The sequence below is a fragment of the Elephantulus edwardii genome, unplaced genomic scaffold (genome assembly GCF_000299155.1).
Source record: "Elephantulus edwardii isolate Elephantulus edwardi_28Jun2011 unplaced genomic scaffold, EleEdw1.0 scaffold00003, whole genome shotgun sequence".
NCBI classification, from domain to species: Eukaryota; Metazoa; Chordata; class Mammalia; order Macroscelidea; family Macroscelididae; genus Elephantulus; species Elephantulus edwardii.
This window is the reverse complement of record NW_006399753.1, coordinates 41218370-41239520: the sequence shown is the minus strand read 5'-3', so window position 1 is coordinate 41239520 and position 21151 is coordinate 41218370. Positions and strand designations below refer to the sequence as shown.

The following is a 21151-nucleotide window of genomic DNA, read 5'->3' as shown; positions in this document are numbered from 1 at the left end:
CTTGCATGTGAAAATAATGATATTGTGCTATAGTTTCCACACTCTGCTGGGTCACCCTTCTTTGGGATGGGAACAAATATAGATCTCTTCCAGTTAGTTGGCCAAGTGGTTATTCTCCAGATTTCTTGGCACAACTTAGTGAGCACATCCAGGGCAGCATATGTTAGCCATCTATTCCTGGGGCCTTGTTTTTTGCTATTTCCTTCAAAGCAGCTTGAACTTCTTCCTTCATCACCGTAGGCTCTTGCTCATATGTTGTTTTATGAAATTCTTGTGTGTCTGCCAATTCCTTTCAATACAGTAACTCAGTATATTCTTTTCCATCTTCTTTTAATGCTTCCTGGATCATTTCATATTCTGACTAAAACACCCTTGATTATAGCAACTCGAGGTTTGAATTTGTTCTTCAGTTCCTTGAGCTTAAGAAATGCTGAGCGAGTTCGGCCCTTTTGATTTTCTGACTCCAACTCCTTGCACATTTCATTGTAATATTTTACTTTGTCACCCCGTGCTGCCTTTTGAAGTCTTCTATTCAACTCTTTAGTATCTTGAATTCTTCCTTGTGCTTTGGCTTCTCTGTACTCCAGTGCAATTTTCAGTCTTCTGACATCCATTTTGGTCTTCTCTTCCATCTTTGCAATGACCGTGTCTGCTCTTAGCATCTGTGAGCATTCCTGGGAGATTTCCATGCGTCTTGATGGCACTCTTTCCCTGATTCTAGAAGTTTCTGGTGCAGGAGCTGTGTGCAGAGGCTCTCCTTCTGACCTTTCCTCCTTGGTGGTACAGATGTCCCCTCTCTGCATTATTCTCTCCAATCTCAGGCTACATCCCAGGGAAGCCCCTGCCATCAGCTCAGGGGAGTGTGGAATAATGGATGTTCCAGCCCACCCTCAACTCTTTCAGGACAGAGCAGAGTTTAGGGCTGTTGTACATAGGGTCGCTATGAGTCGCAAGCAACTCGACGGCACATAACAACAACAACGTTTCCCTAGAAATTTCCAAGGAAGGCTGCTGATATACTACCTATACCATTCTTCTTCAAAGTGAGCAAACCATGATTACTTTTAAGAAGCCTTGACAGCACAGTGCATGATGCACTTGGCTACTAACTGAAAGGTTGGCAGTTTGAACCCACCAGTTGCTCCAAGGAAGAAATATGGTCTGTTTCCTCCCAGAAAGATTTACAGGCTCAGAACCCGAGTGGAGGGTCACCATGACTCAGAATCAACCCAACAGCAGTGGCTGTTATTAGTCCTTGCCAGGAATAGTATGGCACAATGTAGTACAGCTTTCAACTGTTGATAGGCCCTGGGGCTGCTTCCATCTCTTTTTTATTATGAATAAAGCTGCACTAAAGATGGGGCATAGAACTATGTCATAATTCTGACTTCTTTGGGGGTATATTCCAAGAAGTGCGATAGCTGGGTCAAATGCTATTTCTATTTCCAACTTTTTGAGGAAGCAACAGACTGCTTTCCACAGTAGTTGTACCATTTCACAACTCATTAATTCTTTGACATTTCTTTAATTGTTTAAAGTGTTCCATAAGCAGAAAATACTGGTAAAATTTAAATACTCTCAAGTACTTTATTTTCATACAAACCACAAAGCTAAGTATTTTAAATGAATCTTACCAAGAATTAATGAAGTTAATATTTTATTTCTAAATATAAAACATTTCATTTTGGCTGACTTATGACTCTGACATCTAGTTCCTCTTATTTAATGACAAGTAATTTTAAGTCAGCTGGTTGGGCTGATGAGGGTAAAAAGCTTGCTGATGTAGGTAAAACACATAACCTGATTGTTTTCAATAGAAAATAGCATTAAGGAGATGGGCAGATAAAAGGGACTACACTCATGACCATATATACAAAGCTGGTGGGTGATAGTTTTACTAGTTCAACTATGGATGCCTATTTGTAACTGCTGTACATACATCCATGTTTATGCTAGTGCCACCAGGTGAAAAAGTCATGTAAATTTCTTAATCATAACCAAATATCCTGTGGGAATGAGTTGCTAGCCCATGGGCCTTAGGTCAGTAGCCTGGGAGAGAAACATGGTCAACCAGCATTAACACAGTCCAGAAGAGGTGTCAGAGAGTGTGAGGATGGCACAGAACAGGACAGGGTTCAGGTTTCTTGTTCATAGGGTCACTATGAGTCACGGTTGACTCGACAGCATCAGCATCAAACCACCACCACCACCTCCAACTTTGGTAAGTAGTGATTAGGGCTTTAAAAGTGTGAGTCATCTTATTAGATAGAACTATTACGATCTCAAGAGCAAAGAAGATAGATGAAAATCAAAGATACCTAGAAACAATTAATTCAAAGGACTAAGGTGTTGCTGTGCCACTATGCTACCAGAGCTCCCTAAGGAACTCTTAACAAGGAGGTGTTAATTCCTCGGGACAATGTGTCATAAAAGATCATAAGGGAAATAGTTGCTTAGACTGTAAGGCAGGAAGGGATAGATAGTAGCATAAAGAAGAAAGAAAGAGGAACAATACACTAATAAATAAATACATTTTCTTTTCAAGACATTACCTAGAAGACTAGGATGGTGTCTTAAGAGTACTAAATTTAGCATTACGGTATTTGATATGTGCCCAAACAGTATTTCTAGGCTTATGTTAATAAAACAGTAATTAAAAAGCAAACTGGTTGTCAGGGAATCAATCCCAACTCTTGGCAAGCCCACATATTATAGAGTAAGAACGACTCCATAAGGCTTTTTTAGGCTGCTATTTTATGAATGGGTCTCTTTTTGGTACAAATGGTTAAATGTTCAACCATTAACAGAGAAGTGTACAGTTCAAACTCACCCAGAGGCATGTCAGAAGGTAAGCCTGGAGAACTGCTTTTAAAAGTTCATAGCTTTGCCAACTATATACTGTGCGCTCATGGGGTCTCCATGAGACAGAATTGCAGCCAACAACTTTTTTCTTTTCTATTTTATTTGTGTGTGTGTGTGTGTGTGTGTGTGTGTGTGTGTACCGTCAAACTGTATCTGACTGGTACAGGAGGAAATTGCCCCTCCTTCTCCAGCAGAGCATCTGGAGGATTCATTCAAACCATGTACCTCTGGAACAGAGGCACAGCTTCTTGCCACTAGGCCACCAGAGCTCCCTTGCAGTTAACAACTTTTATGGAAGCCATCATCAGTCCTTTCTTAAACAATGCTACTGAATGGAAGGAAGCACAAGCCACTTTCTTACCCTGGGACCTTACACAGAAGTTCTGATGGTCCAGTGGTTAAAACAATGGGTGATAATGAAAAGACTGACATTTTGAACCTACCAGCTGCTCTACAAGAGAAAGCTGTGAATTCCCTAGTGACACAGAGCTTTGGAAATCCTATGGGGCAGGTCTACTCTTATAAGATAGCCATGAGTTGGAAAAGACTTAATAGTTTTGTTTTTGGTTTTAATTTGGGGGAGAGGTTTAATATGCTGTTCTAAACAAACTATTAGTAATTTCCTAAACCTTATACTCTTCTCTCATACTCTGGCACATTGCTGGAATAGGCTATTTCCTGGAGAAAGTCATGCTTGGAAAGGTGGGGGAATGACAAAAGAGAAGTCCCTTAACCAGGTGGATTGGCACAGTGACTGCAGAAAAAGGCTCAAGTGTGCCAAAGATTGTGAGGATGGCACAAGATAGGACAGGGTTCAGATCTGTTGCTTACAGGGTGATTATAAGTCATATATGACTCAACTGCAACTGGCAATAACCTAAACATTATCTTTGGGTTCATGATATTCTTGGCAGAGAGCTCCTTTCTTTTCTGACTCTCAAAACAAACCTCTATCCATCCTTCAAGGAAAACTATAATGCCATCTCCTTTATGAGGTTTCCAAAGAGAAATGATTATTCCACCAATTGGTTCCCACTGTTCTAATGTGGCATTTTGAAAAACACCTTTTGAGGGACAGAACTGTTTAAAAGGGATCTATGATTAGATATTATTGTTATGACAAGAGTCCAGAACAAAGGTAGCATAGTGGAGTGGACCTGGGAGGAGGGATTGAATAACAATAAAAACATTTTTTCTTTTTCTTTTCAAAAAGAAAAGCAAATTGGGGGAGGGGTGGCCAGGGAGAAAAGTCCACCAATGAATAAATGGAAATCCAAAGCCTCTGTAAACTTTCATTAAAATAAATCTGACATAAAAAAATTAAAAAAAAAATCATCTTTCTTCATTGCTGGTATTAATAAAGATAATACAACTACTGACATTATAAAAAATGAACAAGATATATGTAACTGTTAAAGGGGAGAAGGGGTTTGGAGGAAAGAAGAAGAAATCTTTAGGTCAGCAGAGATTAGTGGGGATGAAGGAATATATAAGGTGCAAAGGGGACTTGAGACAGAGATAAAATTATTAGTAATAAATCATATAAAACAATGCACAGAAATGATTGTATAAAACAAAATGTATATGACTGAGACAATATATGTGAATGAATGTATAAAAATGAATCATAGTATAAAAATAATTCTAAAATTGTTTTTGATGTACACCCATGTTTATTGTGCTTTGTTCACAACAGCAAAGAGCTGGAAACAACCCAAGTGCCCATCAACAAACAGAATGGACAGAGAAGCTGTGGTATATTCACACAATGGAATACTATGCTGCATTGAAAAACAAGGAACTCATGCATTATTCAAAATGGGTAAGCCTGGAGGAGATTCATTATACTGACTGAAATATCTCAGTCACAAAAGGACAAATGCTGCACAGTGCCACTGTTGTAAAATAGGACTGACATAGGGGTTGGCGGAAGAGTGAGAAAGATGGGATGAATTATGTATACTGCATTTAAACAGATAAGAGAAAGAACTATTAAAAAGGTATATATGATTAGGTATTATTGTCATGACATGAGTCCAGAATGAAGGCTGTATAGTGGAGTGGACTTGGGGGGAGGGACTGTATAACAATGAAAGAGTTTTTCTTCTACTTTTCAAAGAGAAGAATGAACTGGAGGGGAGGGGTGGGCAGCAGGGAGAAAATTACAATGAATGAATGGAAATCCAAAATCTGTAAATTTTCATTAAAATCAATAATAATAATAATAAAAGAAAAACGTTTTTGCTAAACTAACTTCAATGATACTTATAATTTAACTCAAAACAGATACAGGAAGTTATTAAAATAGATTTTATTTTTTAAAAAACAATTACAGATATTAAGTCACAAAAACCTGCTGGGATGACTCAGAGCTCACCCTTCAAAGGGCTTTAAAGGCTGTAAATTACATAGTAACGATGGCCCATCTTTCTCTCTAGTGGTTTTAAAACTGCCAACTCCCTACCCAGTAGGCCAACAGAATTCCCTACCTCACCATACACATCAGAATAGTATCCTTTTCTTGAGAAAGTTTTACCAGTTCCTGAAATCAGATTAATATACTCAAGAGGGATTTAGGGAACTAATACAGAAAAAGACAACTTATCAAACAGAATTTGTGCATTTATGAATCTCATCTAAGAGCACTAAAACTTGGTTTTTACTTCAAAACACGAACAGAGGTATGAAAATCATATCAACAATGATTTCACCAAAGATGAAATTTCATTAAAACAAAGTGTCCACTATTTTTAAAGATTTAGTCCTGCCTTTCTACTAACATGGTGCCAAAAATGAAGATGGAAACCCCTGTTCCTCCTAAACTGAGGCCAAAGCAAAGGCATTAAAGGCCAAGAAGGCAGTCCTGAAGGGCACCTACAGCCACAAAGAAAAAGAAGATCCACACGTCACCCACCTTCCAGCAGCCTAAGATGATGAGACTCTGAAGGCAGCCCAAATACCCCCGAAGGCTGCTCCCAGGAAGAACAAGCTTGACTACTATGTCATCATCAAGTTGTCTCTGATCAGAATCAGTCATGAAGAAGATATGAGATAACAACACACTTGTGTTCACTGTGGATGTCAAAGCCAACAAACACCAAATCAAACAAGTTGTAAAGAAGCTCTGTGACACTGATGTGGTCAGGGCCAGCACCTCGATTAGGCCTGATGGAGAAAAGAAGGCCTATGTTCAACTTGCTCCTGACTCTGATGCTTTAGATGTTACCAACAAAATTGGAATCATGTACACTGAGTCCAGCTGGCTAATTCTAAATATAAATTTTTCTCAAAGGAAAAAAAAAGATCAAGTCCTTAGTTTTTAATTCAGACTTCAAATATGAATGCTTATACTCTAAACAGTTATTTCTTCTATCAACATAATTTAATATCTGTTGTCCTTAAAGTGTTTATCAAGATTAAAATACTAAAAAGAAACCCCTAAAAAAAAAACCACCAAAAAACAACCCAACAAACAACAAAAAGAATTGGTGGATATCCCCTTTCATCCATATAAATAGTGTAAATCAATATGTTGTTGTTGTTAACTACCCTCAGTTGAGTATGACTCATAGTGACCCTATGAACAAAAGATCTGAACTGGTGAGCTCTGGTGGCCTAGTGGCAAGAAGCTGCATTGCAAAATCAGAGGTTCACGGTTTCAATCCACCAAATGCTCTGCTGGAGAAGGAGGGACAATCTCCTCCTGTACCAGCAGATACACAGACACACACACACACGCACGCACACACGCACACAAAGGATCTGAACCCTGTTCTATAACTATTGTCATTTCTCTAATGTTCACAGAGATTCCAAAACCCTGAAATCAATATACACATATAATAATCTCATGTACTACTCTGAACCTACCTTGGGCCCCTAGAAGACCAAGTATATTGATTTGCAGGCAGTTTCTCTCTCAGAGAATACTCAGCAACCATCATATCAGGAGAAACATAAGCACCAACACCTGTGAAATGGATTTTATCATTGAGTAAGAAGTAAAACAAAGATCTGCATTTTAAATTATGTGTCCTTAGCATTATAACCTTAGGTAAAAACTCACTGCCATAAATTTGAAACCAGTTGGTTTCAAACAGCCATCCTCCCGCAGTCTATTTTAGAGGCTGTAAACAGCATGAGAGGAGATTATTTACCTTTTCCCTGCAGATTCACTGGTAGCTGCAAACTCTAGGGCATAGCCGTTAGGTTAGCAGCACAACACCCTAAGAACTATGCCACCAGAGCGCCCTTGTGAATTCTCTTATTTCGTTTCCTTAAACCTCGGTTCTCGTTTGTAAATGGAAAAATTTTAAAATAATAATAATAACAAAGGTACTTTTGCTTTGTACTAGGCATTGTATTAAGCACATTACTCTTGAATGAAGAGCCCTGCTGGTGTCATGCTATTAAGTGTTGGGTTGCTAACTACAAAGCTCGCAGTTCAAACCTCTCAGATGTTCCTTAGGAGAAAGATGAGGTGGTCAGCTCCCAGAAAGATCATGACCTTGGAAAACCCTATAGGACAAATCTACTGTCATACAGTATAGGTTTTGGGTTTACTTTGAAGACAAAGGGAACCGTGGCAGTACAGTCTTTGGCAAAGCGTGCTGCTAGCCCAAAGGCCACACACATGTTTGGTGGTCAGAATCCACCACTGGCTCAGAGCAATAAAGGTGAGCCACCTCCTCTCATTGTGATATACAGCTACAGAAACTCAATGGGCTGCCTTAAGTTGAAACTCATTTTATGGCAGTGAGTTTTGAATAGAAAAATACTTATTTTCCAGGATCATGTGGATTAAATAATATACCTAAACTTGTATGTTGTGTGTGTTAAAGAAAAAAAACCCCAAAGAAAACAACCAGTGTGCTTTAAACAGTTATAACACTTCTATAGTAAGTTCAACTTTAGGAAAAAGAATCATTCACTACACTTCATTTAAAATAATAATCATATCAGAAGTCTGAGGTTTTAAAAAAGAAAGAAAAATAAAGTAGGCAGCAAACTTACCTTTTAAAAAAAGGCTATAATTTAATGAGTAAATAAATGAAAATATGCAACAGTCATTTCGATAAACAAGCAGACCAATTAAAAAGATTATAAAAATCGTTGAGCACACACATCAAATGAAGTCCCTTTATTGTAATAATTTGGGAAACAAATCTCAAGCTGAAAAATTAACAAAATGCACAAAATTACTGGTAGAGACAAGACTTAAAATCCAGTTATATAGGGGAGCTCTGGTGGCCTAGTGGCAAGGAGCTACAACCACAATCCCAGAGGCGAACGGTTCGAATCCACCAGATGCTCTGCCGGGGAAGAAGGGACAATCTCCTCCTGTACCAGTCAGATCTGATTTGATGGTGTACACACACAAAAATAATACAAAAAAAAAATCCAGTTATATAAACCCCTCATTCCAACTGCTTCTTTATTACACACATACCCTCAAGATAGAAAACTAGAATGGTGAGTGAACTGGACTTAAGCTAAGAATACTGTTACATAAAACTATTTTGTAAAACTCAGTGTGAAAACTTCAGTGAATCTGGGAATAAGAAAGTGACAAAATAGTAAATATTATTCACTTCCTAAATAACTTGCTTCCGGAAACTCTATGAACTTTGATAAATGTCAATAGTTGTAGAGGGGCTTCCAGCTTTTTGTCCACAAGGTGTCGCTATGAGTCATGCTCGACCCGAAGGCAATCAACAATAACGTTCACTTAATCCACAAAGTTCTTTCCTTGCTATATCTACTGGACTCCTTACTCCCATACCTTTTTCAATATTAAGTGTGCCTCAACTTTTAAATCAGAAGTAACTGTGTTTCTGTGATTCCTAGCATTTCATCTGTACTTCTATTAAATCATGTATTCTGTCCTATTTTAAGTTATAGGTAACACAACTTCCTTGCTAGACATTATATTCCCAAAGAGCATATTTAGGTAAAGTGTCTGGCAAATAGTAGAAATTCAACTACTTAGCTATTTTTCTGTTTGCTTATTTTCAAAATAAATTTCTTTCTAAATCAGGAACTAACCTATGACACTTGATGTGGTTCCACCTGGGCAACCTACTGTTGAAAGGCAAGGACCATTATTTCCAGCACTTGAGACATAAATAATATTATGCTTCCATACCGCTTCATTAATTACTTCACAAATTCGTCTGAAAAGAGAGAATACCTTTAAATATATAGAACTTGTACACTTTTTTAATTTTTATTATACATTTTATTTCTCTTACTTACTAATTATAACCCTTCACTTAAAATTTATAGTTATTAAAATATTTAGCCATAGACACAATTCCTTTGTCCTAACACATTGCTCGTTGTTGGTACAGATTTTCAGGATATATAACAACAAATTTATATTAATTTTTTTTTACATTTTCAGTGTTTTTCAAACTTTTACATTTTCTAATAAATACAGTACTATAATAAGAAATTTTTCTCTAATATAGTATATATTTAAAAGATAAATAAATGAAAACATGAATTCCCAGTAATAAAGTGAACAGCAGCTATAAATACAGGTGCATACATTAGAATCACACAGGGGTTGCCCTTAAACTACAAACACTAAGCCTCTATTTTCAAAATGTCCATAATGCCAAAATACTAAGTCAAATTATGTATTAGTGGAATATAATCCATCATCCCAAGTGAAAGCTGGGATGTGTGTGGAAAGTTAGTGTGTGGAAGGAACAGTGAAATTAACTGTAAGAAAAATGCTTGATACCAAAGTGAATATAAGCGAATAAATATATTCTAAAAGAACTAAAAGAAAATATTGACAAGAAGTTTTATTTTCATCATTCATTTAAAACAATGTATTCAGAAAAGATTTTTTAGGTGATTCCTATATATTTGTGATTACAAATTATGGGACAAAAATCCCTTTTATTGTAAAAGTGAATGATAACTTTTGAGTAAGATTTTTAAAAATAAGAAGTCTGATCAGTAACTTCCTGACAACAAACAAGAAAGATGTACTGACACTGATAAAAGGAAGTAGGTTATTAAGAAGAGGCAAACAGAGTCAACATAAATAAGGCATATAAGAAAAGGAGACTCCAAAGTCATACAAGTGAAGACTATCTGGGTAAGGAAAGATGAGAAATCAAAGACGAAAAATGAGAAGGTAAATCAGATACTGGAATGACAACAGAGGGTGAGGTGACCTTTAGGGTGACTGCTCACAAGAAGTGAATTACTAATTTTCCAAGAAAATTAGTTGTATGTGAACAACAAACTACACAATTTTGCCTGGTAAAATTTCCTTTTGAAAAGACTTTGTATAGAGAGCTTAAGAAACCAGAATGACAGTATATTTAAGTGATATGGAGGTAGGAAAGGGGGAGTAACAGATTCTATGAAGTAACTAAAAACTCTCAACAATATCATCTACCAATATATTGGAAGCTCTGGTGGCTCAGTGGTAAGGAACTGTGCTGCCAATCCAAAGGCATGCGTTCCAATCTACTAGCTGCTCCATGGGAACAGGATGGGCAATTTCCTCAAGGTCAATTTCCTGCTTCCAAAAATCTTCTGAAGGGTCAGCCATGAGCTGACTCCAACTTGATGGTACACACCAACAATATTAATTTTTTTTAATTACAATTTACTAATAACAAATTTGCTATGAGTTGAGGTCATCTTGACAACATATAACAACAATAACAAAGTAAGTAATTTCAAGTATACAGAGGGCAGGAAAAGATAAAGTTGGAACTACCAGTCTCCCCAGAGGCTCCTCAGGAGAAAGGCAGTCAATCTACTTCTGAAAAGGCAACCATTAAGCTCTGGTGGACTAGTATAGAGTAAGGTAGTGCTACTCGGGCAGCATCTCTGGTGGTTTGAATCCTCCAGTCACTCCATGGGGAAAAGATGGGGAATCTCTTCCCCTCCACCTTTGGGAGGCAACTTATGGCTTCCCAAAAACCTGCTGGAGGGTCAGCTATAAGTCAGTACTGACTCAACAGTAATGAGAGGGGGTTTTTTAGGCCTGAAAACTCTAGAGAGCACTTTTCAACTGTGAAACACATGAGACTGCTTGCCCCTCAAGAGAACTTACTCCACAACAACAGTTAGTGCTATTTAACTAGCTTGAAGCCAGAGACATGACAGGATTTGAAAGCAAAGACAACATGAGAAAGGAATGGAATAGAGAAGGCTATCAAGACAAACTGGAATACATTTAGGAGATGGAAACAGAAGAAGTGAGAAAGTGAATATACATAACTAACAAGTATTTCTGGAAAAGTGAGTATTAGAGGAAAGTTTTGTTTCAACATTACAGACACTAGAGCATGTTTGTTTGTATTCTACTAATAATCTAGGAAACAGAGATGATACCAGAGAAAAATCTTTGAGAAAAAATAAATGAATGGGCTCCAGAATACAAGTGTTCAAATTGTTTTGCACTGTGTACGCTTCATCCTTTACAAAAGAAGAAAGTAGAATCAGATGAGACAGCAGGAAACTAAAGGACCAATCCATTCTAAGTGTTTTTAATTTTCTCTGGAGTAGCTTAAGGCATAAGCTAAAAAAAGAATGTTAAAAGAAGATGGTAAATGTATTGAAAACATTTATATAAGGAGGTAAAGGGTGAAAATAGTATGATAAAAAGACAATACTCAATGAAAAACTTAGCACTGGAAACCAAAGAGGACAATAAAACTTGAAGGAGCTGCAAGCAGGTATGAGACTCACTCACAGCTGGCACACTAAAGTGCTGGGGAAAGAGGAACCTGCAATTTCCCTAAAAAGAAACTACTCCAGTTGGGAAAACTGATCACTGGGATCACTCCCCAGGCTAGAAAAAGAGGACAACAGAATTTAAGAGAGGTGCTGAAATAGGTGGGAGACTCATCCCCACAGCCACACACTGAGGTACTGGGGAGAAAGGGGCCTGCAACTCCCTTAGAGAAAAACTACTTCGGTTAGGAAACCTGATCACAGGGGCCACTCCCCAGACCAACAGAATTTAAGAGAGAGGGCTGCAATCAGGTGAGAGACTCACTTTCCCAGCTGGTACACTGAAACACTACGGAGGCAGGTGCCTGCAACCCCTCTGGACAGAAACAGCTTCAGTTGAAGAATCTGGCTTTATCACTTCACAGGCCAAAGAGGACGATAGACTTTAGGAGAGAAGGCTTTAATAAGGTGAGATGCCTGGAGGGCTACAATGCAGATCAGAGAGGACATGAAGGACTTCCAAAATGTAATACCTCAGATTAACAAAGCAAAGAACAAGAAGGACCTGGTCCTATCAATTGATTCAGAAAAGGCTTTCAACAAAATCTAATACCTCTTCCTGATTAAAACACTCAACAAATAGAAATAGAAGGGAATTTCCTCAATATAGTGAAACATATATATATAGGAAAAATCAAGAACCAAGATCATTCTCAGTGTAGAAAGATTAAAGGCATTCACCTTGTGAACAAGAGCCAGGCAAGGATGCCCACTTTCACCACTCCTATTCAATACTGTTTAGGAAGTACTTGCTAGGGCGGTATGAAAAGCAAGGTAGTAAGAGGCATCCTGATCGGCAAAAAGGTAGTAAAACTGTCAGTATATGCAGATGATATGATAGTGCCCAAAGAAAACCTCAAGGACTCAACCAAAAAAAGTTAGGTCTAGTAGACCAACTTAGAGTGGGAGGATACAAGACCAACATGAAACAATCAGTGGGATTCCTCTACAAAACCAAACGACAACACAGAGAATGAAACAAAGAAAGGTATGCGGTTTGAATCCACCAGATGCTCTATTGGAGAAGGAGGGGCAATCTCCTCCTGTATAGTCAGATATGATTTGACGGTACACATACACAAAAATAATAAAATTAAATTAAATTTAAAAAAAGAAAATACCATTTATGATAGACAAACACAGAGGCACTTGAACTAGAGATGCAAAAGACCTTTACAAAGAAAAATATAAAACACTACTGGTGAGAAACAATAAAAGACCTAAGTAAATGGAAAAACGTTTCCTGCTCAGGAATAGGAAGATTAAATATAGTGAAAATGACAAGCCTACCAAAAGCAATCTACATGTTTAATGTAATCCCGATTCGGATGCCAAATTGATTTTTCAAAGATATAGAAAATTGGCAAGTTTATTTGGAAAGAAAAGAGATCTCTGAATAACAAAAATAAAGTGGAAGGCATAGCACTTGCTGATCTCAAAACCTACTACACAGATGTAATAACCAAAACAGCATGGCACTAGCATAATAACAGACACATAGAACAATGGAAAAGAACCAAGAACCCAGAAACTAACCCATCTATTTATGGTCAACTGGTATTTGACAAAGAAGCAAGCAAAAATGTAGCACTGTGGACATAAATTTAAAGTTAAATGTCTAGTCTTGATCAGGAAAGCAAAACTCAGCTGATCAAGCAGAGAACATCACTGAAAAACACACATCAAACAGTCTGAGATCTGTGAAATGAGTAATTACAATGACCGGCTCATATTTAAACTGGTTAGGAAGGATTTTGTGGGCCTAATAAGGGGGAGGGAGAAATAAAACCCCAATAAAACACATGGGTCTATGAGTTGGGATTCTCAAATTAATAGGATAAACACTGCAGACAAAAGGAAGTTTTAAACAAAAAGAAGAATGTCTAATTTGAGATTTTAAGCATGATCAATAATTAGAATTGGCAATATCAAAGCTATGACCATTAGAATGGGGGGGTCTGAGCTTTGGGGGACAGGCAGCTATCATCTAACTATTGAGCCTGCATTCATTTCCAGTTGTGACTTGCAATAGTTGTCAATCTTCCTCACTTGCAGTCGTGTGGCTATCCACCAAATGATACTCACCCAGAATTCGGCCAGTGAGTTGCTTCTCCATAGCTGTAGTTGACAAGATCACACTTGTGATTTATAGCTTCTATCATCTAGTAAGAAGATTGGAAATAGAGTTTAAACAATCATTTAAAAAAAGTATCTTCTTTTCTCTCTGTCACTGCTGTCAAGTTGGAAGTAACTCAGAGCTGGTCCTTCACTGGGTTTCTGAGGCTCGAAATTGCACAAGGGGAGAGTGCACATCTTTCTCTCATGGAGCTGCTGGTGGACTTGAACTGTCAGAGTGGTGTGGCCTTTAAGACAACAGAACCACTACCTATGTACTAGGTCACTAGAGCTGCCTATAAACAGTCAGTAAAAAAAAAAATAAATAAAAAGGAGATAATATCACTTTATAAACCAATCACATTCTAAATAAAATTTAGAAGTCACTTTTGCTTGTGGTGATAAACTTGAGAGGAAAAAGGTAGATCATGTAAATACTCAAAAAAATTTCAGCATTGTAAAAAAGAGTAGGGAGAAGGAGGAAGAGGTAGAATAGAGGAGTTTTTAACTACATTTTACAAATAGGAACATCAAAGTAAAAACACAATACATGTGTTAAAATGGAGTTGAGCTTTAAATTTTTTTTTCAGGTTGATGAAGCATGTTAGCTGAGAGGGTTTTTTGCTGGGCTGGGTTGTTTTTCTTTAATATTCAGAATTAATCCAACTGTATTTTAAAATAAAAAAAAAAATCTTTACCAATACAGTGAAACCGAAAACTGACATAATTTTCTTCTTTCTTTAAACAGACAACAGTAAAATACTACAGTCTGCTCACTACACACAAAAGTCAGGAACAGCAGCTTCTCATAAAAGGTTTCTACTATCTTTCCGCTTTATTGATGCCAAGGACTTAAAAGAGAAAAGGTACAACAGGATGTAAATATTATCTCTTTCTCAGAACACATTAATAGCTGTACATCTCACCCAATTACAGAGGCATCTAAAAATACAAGTATGAAATAAGTTTTTATAAATTTTAAAAAAATTATCCCAATAACCAAAACAACTATGAGATATCATCTCACCCCAGTAAGGAGAGCAAAATATAACAGAACAGCAAGCCACAAATGCTGGCGAGGATGTGGAGAAACTGGAACTCTTATTCACTGTTGGTGGGAATGTAAGATGGTGCAACCATTGTGGAAGGTGGTGTGGCACTTTCTCAAAAATTTGCAAATAGAGATACCATTTGATCCAGCAATCCCATTACTGGGAATATACCCCAGAGAGACCATGTCTGCCATCCAAGCAGATATATGCACACCCATGTTTATTGCAGCTTTGTTTACAATAGCAAAGAGTTGGAAGCAGCCTAAGGACCCATAAAAAATGAATGGATAGAGAAGCTGTGGTATATCCACACAATGGAATACTACACAGCATTGAAAAACAAGGAACTCATGCAATATTATTCAAAGTGGGTGACCCTGGAGGACATTATGCTGAGTGAAATATCTCAGTCACAAAGGGACAAATACTGCATGGTGCTACTGTTGAAGACTGGGTCTGACATCAGGGTTGGAGTATAACAGAAAAAACTGGATAAATTATGTACATTGTATTGAAACAGATGAGGGAAAGAACAGATTAGAAGTGATATATGATTGAGTATTATGGTTAGCACAGGAATCCAGAATTAAGGTTGCATAGAGAAGCGTACTCGGGGTGGGGGGTGGGGGGAAGGGACGTGGGAATTGTATACTAATGAAGGAATTTTTTTTCTTTCTCTCTCTTCGGAGGGGAAAGTGAGCTGGTGGGGAGGGGTGGGCAGGGAGAAAATTGCGGCAATGAATGAATGGAAATCCAAAACCTCTGTAAAAAAAAATAAATAAAAAATATAAAAAAAGAAAATTATCCCAATAACAATGATAAAAACCATACTATCATCCTCAATTATTTCATTCTTTAGTAAAAATCTTGATTCTTGTTTCACTGTTGCATTTAACTAACTGTAGTTCTTTCTATACAACACCTTCTAGTTTAATTTTAAAATAAATAAACAAGCATTAATAATTAAAATAGTCTTTCTTCACTTTTAAAAAAATGTATTATTAATTTCAATGAACATCTACAGAGACTTTGGATTTCCATTCTTTCATTCTGGCACTTTTCTCCCTGCCCAATCCTCCCCCTCAATACACTACCCTCTTGGAAAAGTAATAGAAAAATCCTTTCATTGTTTTACAATCACTCCCCCCAGGTCCACTCCACTATGCAGCCTTTGCTCTGGCCTCCTGTCATGCCAAAATACCTAATCACATATCCCTTTTAAACCATTTTCTCCCTCATCTGTTTCAATGCAGTATACATTATTGAATCCATCTTAATCAGTCTCCCTGAACCCCGATGTCAGTCCTGATTTACAACAGTGGCACCATGCAATATTTGTCCCTTTGTGACTGAGATCCTTCACTCAGCATAATGTCCTCCAGGGTCACCCGGGTTCCTTGTTTTTCAATGCAGCATAGTATTCCATTGTGTGAATATACCACAGCTTCTCTATCGATTCATTTGTTGATGAACAATTGTTGTGGTGCTCAAGTATTTCATAAATTCTGGATATAAGTCCCTTATCTGACATGTCATTACCAAATACTTTTTCCCAATCTGTGGCTTCCCTTTTTACCTATTGGAGAAGTTTTTGAACGTGCATAGGGATTTGATTCTTAGAAGGTCGCATTCATCTATTTTATCTTCTCCTCGTAGGTAAAATAGTCTTATATACTAAGTGCTGTTTATCCTGTGTTTGTTATGACAGGAGCCCTTTCTGAATGTCAAAATACCTAAGGCCATCATCATTAATCTTCTAAATGACTACTCAGATGTACTCACCGCTCTGATGAGGCCTGTGCCTGTTTCCATTGTGCTGAGTCTTGTGTCACCAATCTTGATTGAAAGAATTTGAGCACCAGGAGCTACCCCATTCCGTTCAGGTTCGTCTGGAAAATGTCCAGCTGCTATACTAGCTACATGTGTTCCATGAGCACCTAATGAAAAAAAGAGAGTGAGGGAAAGAATGAGAAAATGTTCTCATAGGACGAAAAGTTTGAACCATTTCATTCAATTTGTTGTTGTTGTTGTTATGTGCCGTCGAGTTGCCTGCGACTCATAGCGACCCTATGTACAACAGCCCTAAACTCCACTCTGTCCTGTGCCAATCGCACTGTCTCTGACACTCCCATCCCAATTATCCTAGTCACTGAATCAATCTACCTCATAGAGGTCCTTCCTCTCCTGCGCTGTCCCTCCACCCTCCCAAGCATGATGTCCCTCTCTAAGGACCGGTATCTCCTTACAACATGTCCAAAGTATGTTAGACGGAGCCTCAGAATCCTTGCCTCCAAGGAACCACCTGGTTTAACCCTCTCCAGGACAAATCTGTTTGTTTTCCTAGCAGTCCATGGTATTCTCAATACTCTTCTCCAGCACCACAGCTCAAAGGCATCAATTCTCCTTCGATCCTCCTTGGTCATTGTCCAACTCTCTGATGCATAACAGGTGATTGCGAAGACCATGGCCTGTATCAGACACACCTTAGTCTCCAGAGAGACACCACTGCTCTTCATCACTTTGGAGAGGTCCCTAACAGCAGACTTTCCCATGGCAATGCGCCTTTTAATTTCCTGGCTGCTGGTGCCAAGACTGTTGACTATGGAGCCAAGCAAACTAAAGCTGTGTACAATCTCAATCTCTTCACCATCCATCCTGATGCTGCCAATTGGTCCAGTGGTGAGAATCTTTGTCTTCTTGACATTGAGCCTCAATCCATATTGTAGGCTGCAGTCCTTGACACTCTGCAGCAGGCGCTTCAGGTCCTCCTCAGTTTCAGCAAGCAGGGTTGTGTCATCCGCATAACGCAGATTGTTGATAATGACCCCACATTTTTCCTCATAGAGCTCAGCCTCCCGGATAATCTGTTCTGCATATAGGTTGAAAAGGTATGGAGATAGGATGCATCCCTGGCATATGCCCTTCCCAATTTTGAACCATGCAGTGTTCCCTTGCTCTGTTCTGACGACTGCCTCCTGGTCCAAGTATAAGTTTCGCATTAGAACGATCAAGTGTTCTGGGATTCCCATTCTTCTCAGAGTCAGCCATAGTTTGTTATGATCTACACAGTCAAATGCCTTTGCATCGTCAATGAAACACAGATAGACATTCCTCTGGTATTCCCTGCTTTCAGCCAAGATCCATCTAACATCAGCTACAGTATCTCTAGTACCACAACCCCTTCTGAAACCAGCCTGGACTTCTGGTAGTTCTCTGTTGATGTGCTGTTCCATTCGTTTTTGGATAATCTTCAGTAAAATCTTGCTTGCATGTGAAATCAGTGAAATTGTTCTGTAGTTTCCACATTCGGTTGGGTCGCCTTTCTTTGGGATAGGAACAAATATCGATCTCTTCCAGTCAGTTGGCCAAGTGGTCGTTCTCCAGATTTCTTTCATTAAACATAAATTTAAGGAATGTAAACATATACTCAAATCTTAACTATCTTATCTGACCAAAAATTCAGAAAAATTAAAAAATTCTCTGAATTATATGTATTAGTCAGCTACCCCTGGATTATATAATTCCCTTTCTGTGTATTTCATAACATTTGAACAATAAACTAACCAAGTCCCTTTCACTACTTATTCTGTGGACATAGAGCTAGACAATAATATGTAACTAGAAAATGCATAATTATGGAACTACTACAGCATACAAAATCAACAGGCACTAAAACAGAACCCAGTTACGATGCTCTACAACAAAAGTGAAATAATCTGTCCACATAGTGAGGTAATGCTGGTCTTTTCAATAACCAGCCTGGAATCAACTGGGTATTGAGAGGGAAGCTATGTATGTTAGATCACATAACAAAAATACAACCCCTCTCATGGCACAGCATTTACATTAGTGATATTAATGTGAAAGAAAAATAATGCTTCCAATACATAAAGCAACAATTTCATGATGCTGTAGCAGTCCACGATTATGTAAACAAGACATAAAGCAAAAGCCATAAAACAAAACTGAATGAATCATATTGAAACTAAATTTGAGGCACAAGTAAGAACATTAAAAAGAAAAAGTCACAAGAAAAGTATTAAAAGAAATAAAATTGACAAATAAGTATATGTATAAAGTATCTTCCAAATGAAAAAAGAAAAATGGGTAAACCACTTGAAAAAGCATTTCGCTCAAAAAATAAATGGCAAAACACATATGAAAAAATGTTCGACATTACTCATTTAGCAAATGCAAATTAAAGCCACACGAGAAACCTCTATACAATTTACGGACCGGCTAAAATTCTAAAGGCTGAGAACAACTAATGTTAATGAAGATAACTGTAATATGGAAGCTGGGAGACAACACTGGTTTTCTGGAAAGTCAAACACAGGTACACCCTCTGGCAAGCAATGTCACACCTACCTACATACTCAGTAGACATTTACCTACATTCTCAGTAGACATGCATACACTTATATACAAAAACATTAATGGTAGCAAAAATTTAAGCAACTCCAAGATCCTTGAGCAATCAAAAATTACTCAAGAATAGTAAGTTGGTACGTGGTATGTTAACAGAATTGACTTATTACACAGCAATTAAATGTGAACTACTTGTCTTTTAGATGAATCTCACAAAAATAATAAGGGAGCTCTGGTGGCCTAGTGGCAAGAAGCTGCACTGCAATCCCAGAGGTACGCAGTTTGAATCCACCAGATGCTCTCTCTGCTGGAGAAGGAGGGACAATCTTCTCCTGTACCAGTCAGATCCTATATGATAGTATACACACACACACACACAAATAATAAAAAATAAAATTAAAAAAAAATTGAACTAAAGAAGTCACACACAAAGGGACAGATAATAAATGGTTCCATTTAGATAAAAAAAAATAATTTTGGTTTTAACTATGTGAAACTGTCACTATTAGATCACAGATTACCTACAAAACAGGCAATTATTACATGGTTCAAACAAATGAGCTTAATAGGTAAGATGTTGCTGATTGCCATTGAGTGGAGCACCACGATAGCGATCACGTGAACAAAAGGCCTGAAGCCTTTCTAGAACTATCGTCATTTATCAAAGTTCACAGGGTTTACTATTAAAGTCAGGATAGTAGTTAATTTGTGGAGGAAAAAGGCTGAGTAGTAATTAGGGAACAACAGTGGTAAGGACTTAGTAATTTTTTCCCCCCTTGACCTGTATGGTGGCTACAGAGTGTTTACTTTTCAGTAACTTGGTGAGAGTACAATTTCATATTAGTATATGAATAAAATACACATACTCATGTGTATAAATAAAATACACATAAATAAAATAAAATAAAAACAAAATATTAGGCCCTTTTTTTTGGTAAAAAGTATTTTAAACAGTACAGGCACAATGCTAAGTGACAAGTGATATTAGCACTAGAATAGTTGGAACTCTGGGAGACATGGAAGCACATGATCATTCTAGGTGGGTTTACTGCAGTGCTGAGACTCCTCTGCTCAATCATGTGCTGTCATCAAAGACTATGAACCAATGGTGCTAATTCTTTATTTTTTTTATTTTCTCCTGAAATCCCACACTTACTGTCAAAAAAAGAAGAAATGCTAGATTATAATGTTATTCCCTCTCATGCCTGAAAAATACCCTAGACACTAATTTTTGTGAAAATTAAGTTGATTGACCATACCAAGTATTGGCAAGTATGCAGTGTCTGGAACTCTTACACGCGGCTGGTTAGAGTGTAAAATAGTGTATGGAGCCACTTTGGAACAGGTAGTTTCTGTAAAAACCTAAGCCTATAAATATTACACCCAGGCTAGGGCACTCTGGTGGCATAGTCTAGAGTTCAAATTCACCAGCACCTCTGAGGGAGAATGGTGGGCAATCTCCTCCTGCGGAATTTACAGTCTTGGAAACCCTCCTGGAAGGTCAGCTGAGTCAGTTCTGATTGGATGGCAAGGAGTTAAGAGTTTATACCCATACAATTCTCCTACGTATCTGCCTGGAGAAAATAAAAACCTGTGTGAAAACAATCCAAATATCCCCATTCATGGATGAATGGATAAGCAAAGCGTAGTATACCCTTGTTATAGATTAAATACTTGAGATTAATGTGTAAGTATATGCAAATATCTTAATTTTACTATGTTATTCAACAGTATAAAAAACATAACTTTTAAAAAATAATTAGTCTTTTGTTGATGAGTGATCACAGAGTTTCCAGCTTTTTGAAATGATAAAGAACATCCTTTTGTTTTTCCCTATTCATTCTTAAGGTAAAAAAAAAATAATATTAGTAAGATGAATTATATTGATTTTTTTTTTTACTACACTATTATCCGGGAGCTGGGGCTCTATGAGGAGAAAGATTGGTGGACGATTTATCAACAATCTGCGTTATGCGGATGACACAACC

At 37.6% G+C, this 21151-nt stretch overlaps 1 protein-coding gene across 1 annotated transcript in view; it reads right to left on the bottom strand.

The window, feature by feature from the left end:
* The window catches only part of TPP2 (tripeptidyl peptidase II), a 118167-nt gene that overhangs the window by 66388 nt on the left and 30628 nt on the right, over positions 1-21151 (bottom strand). The window contains exons 7-10 of the mRNA XM_006879489.1: positions 16578-16732; positions 13714-13790; positions 8908-9035; positions 6733-6832 (exon numbers count right to left, since the gene is read on the bottom strand). Of these exons, the coding sequence (XP_006879551.1) occupies positions 6733-6832; positions 8908-9035; positions 13714-13790; positions 16578-16732 (460 nt within the window). The remainder of the gene's footprint in view (positions 1-6732; positions 6833-8907; positions 9036-13713; positions 13791-16577; positions 16733-21151) is intronic.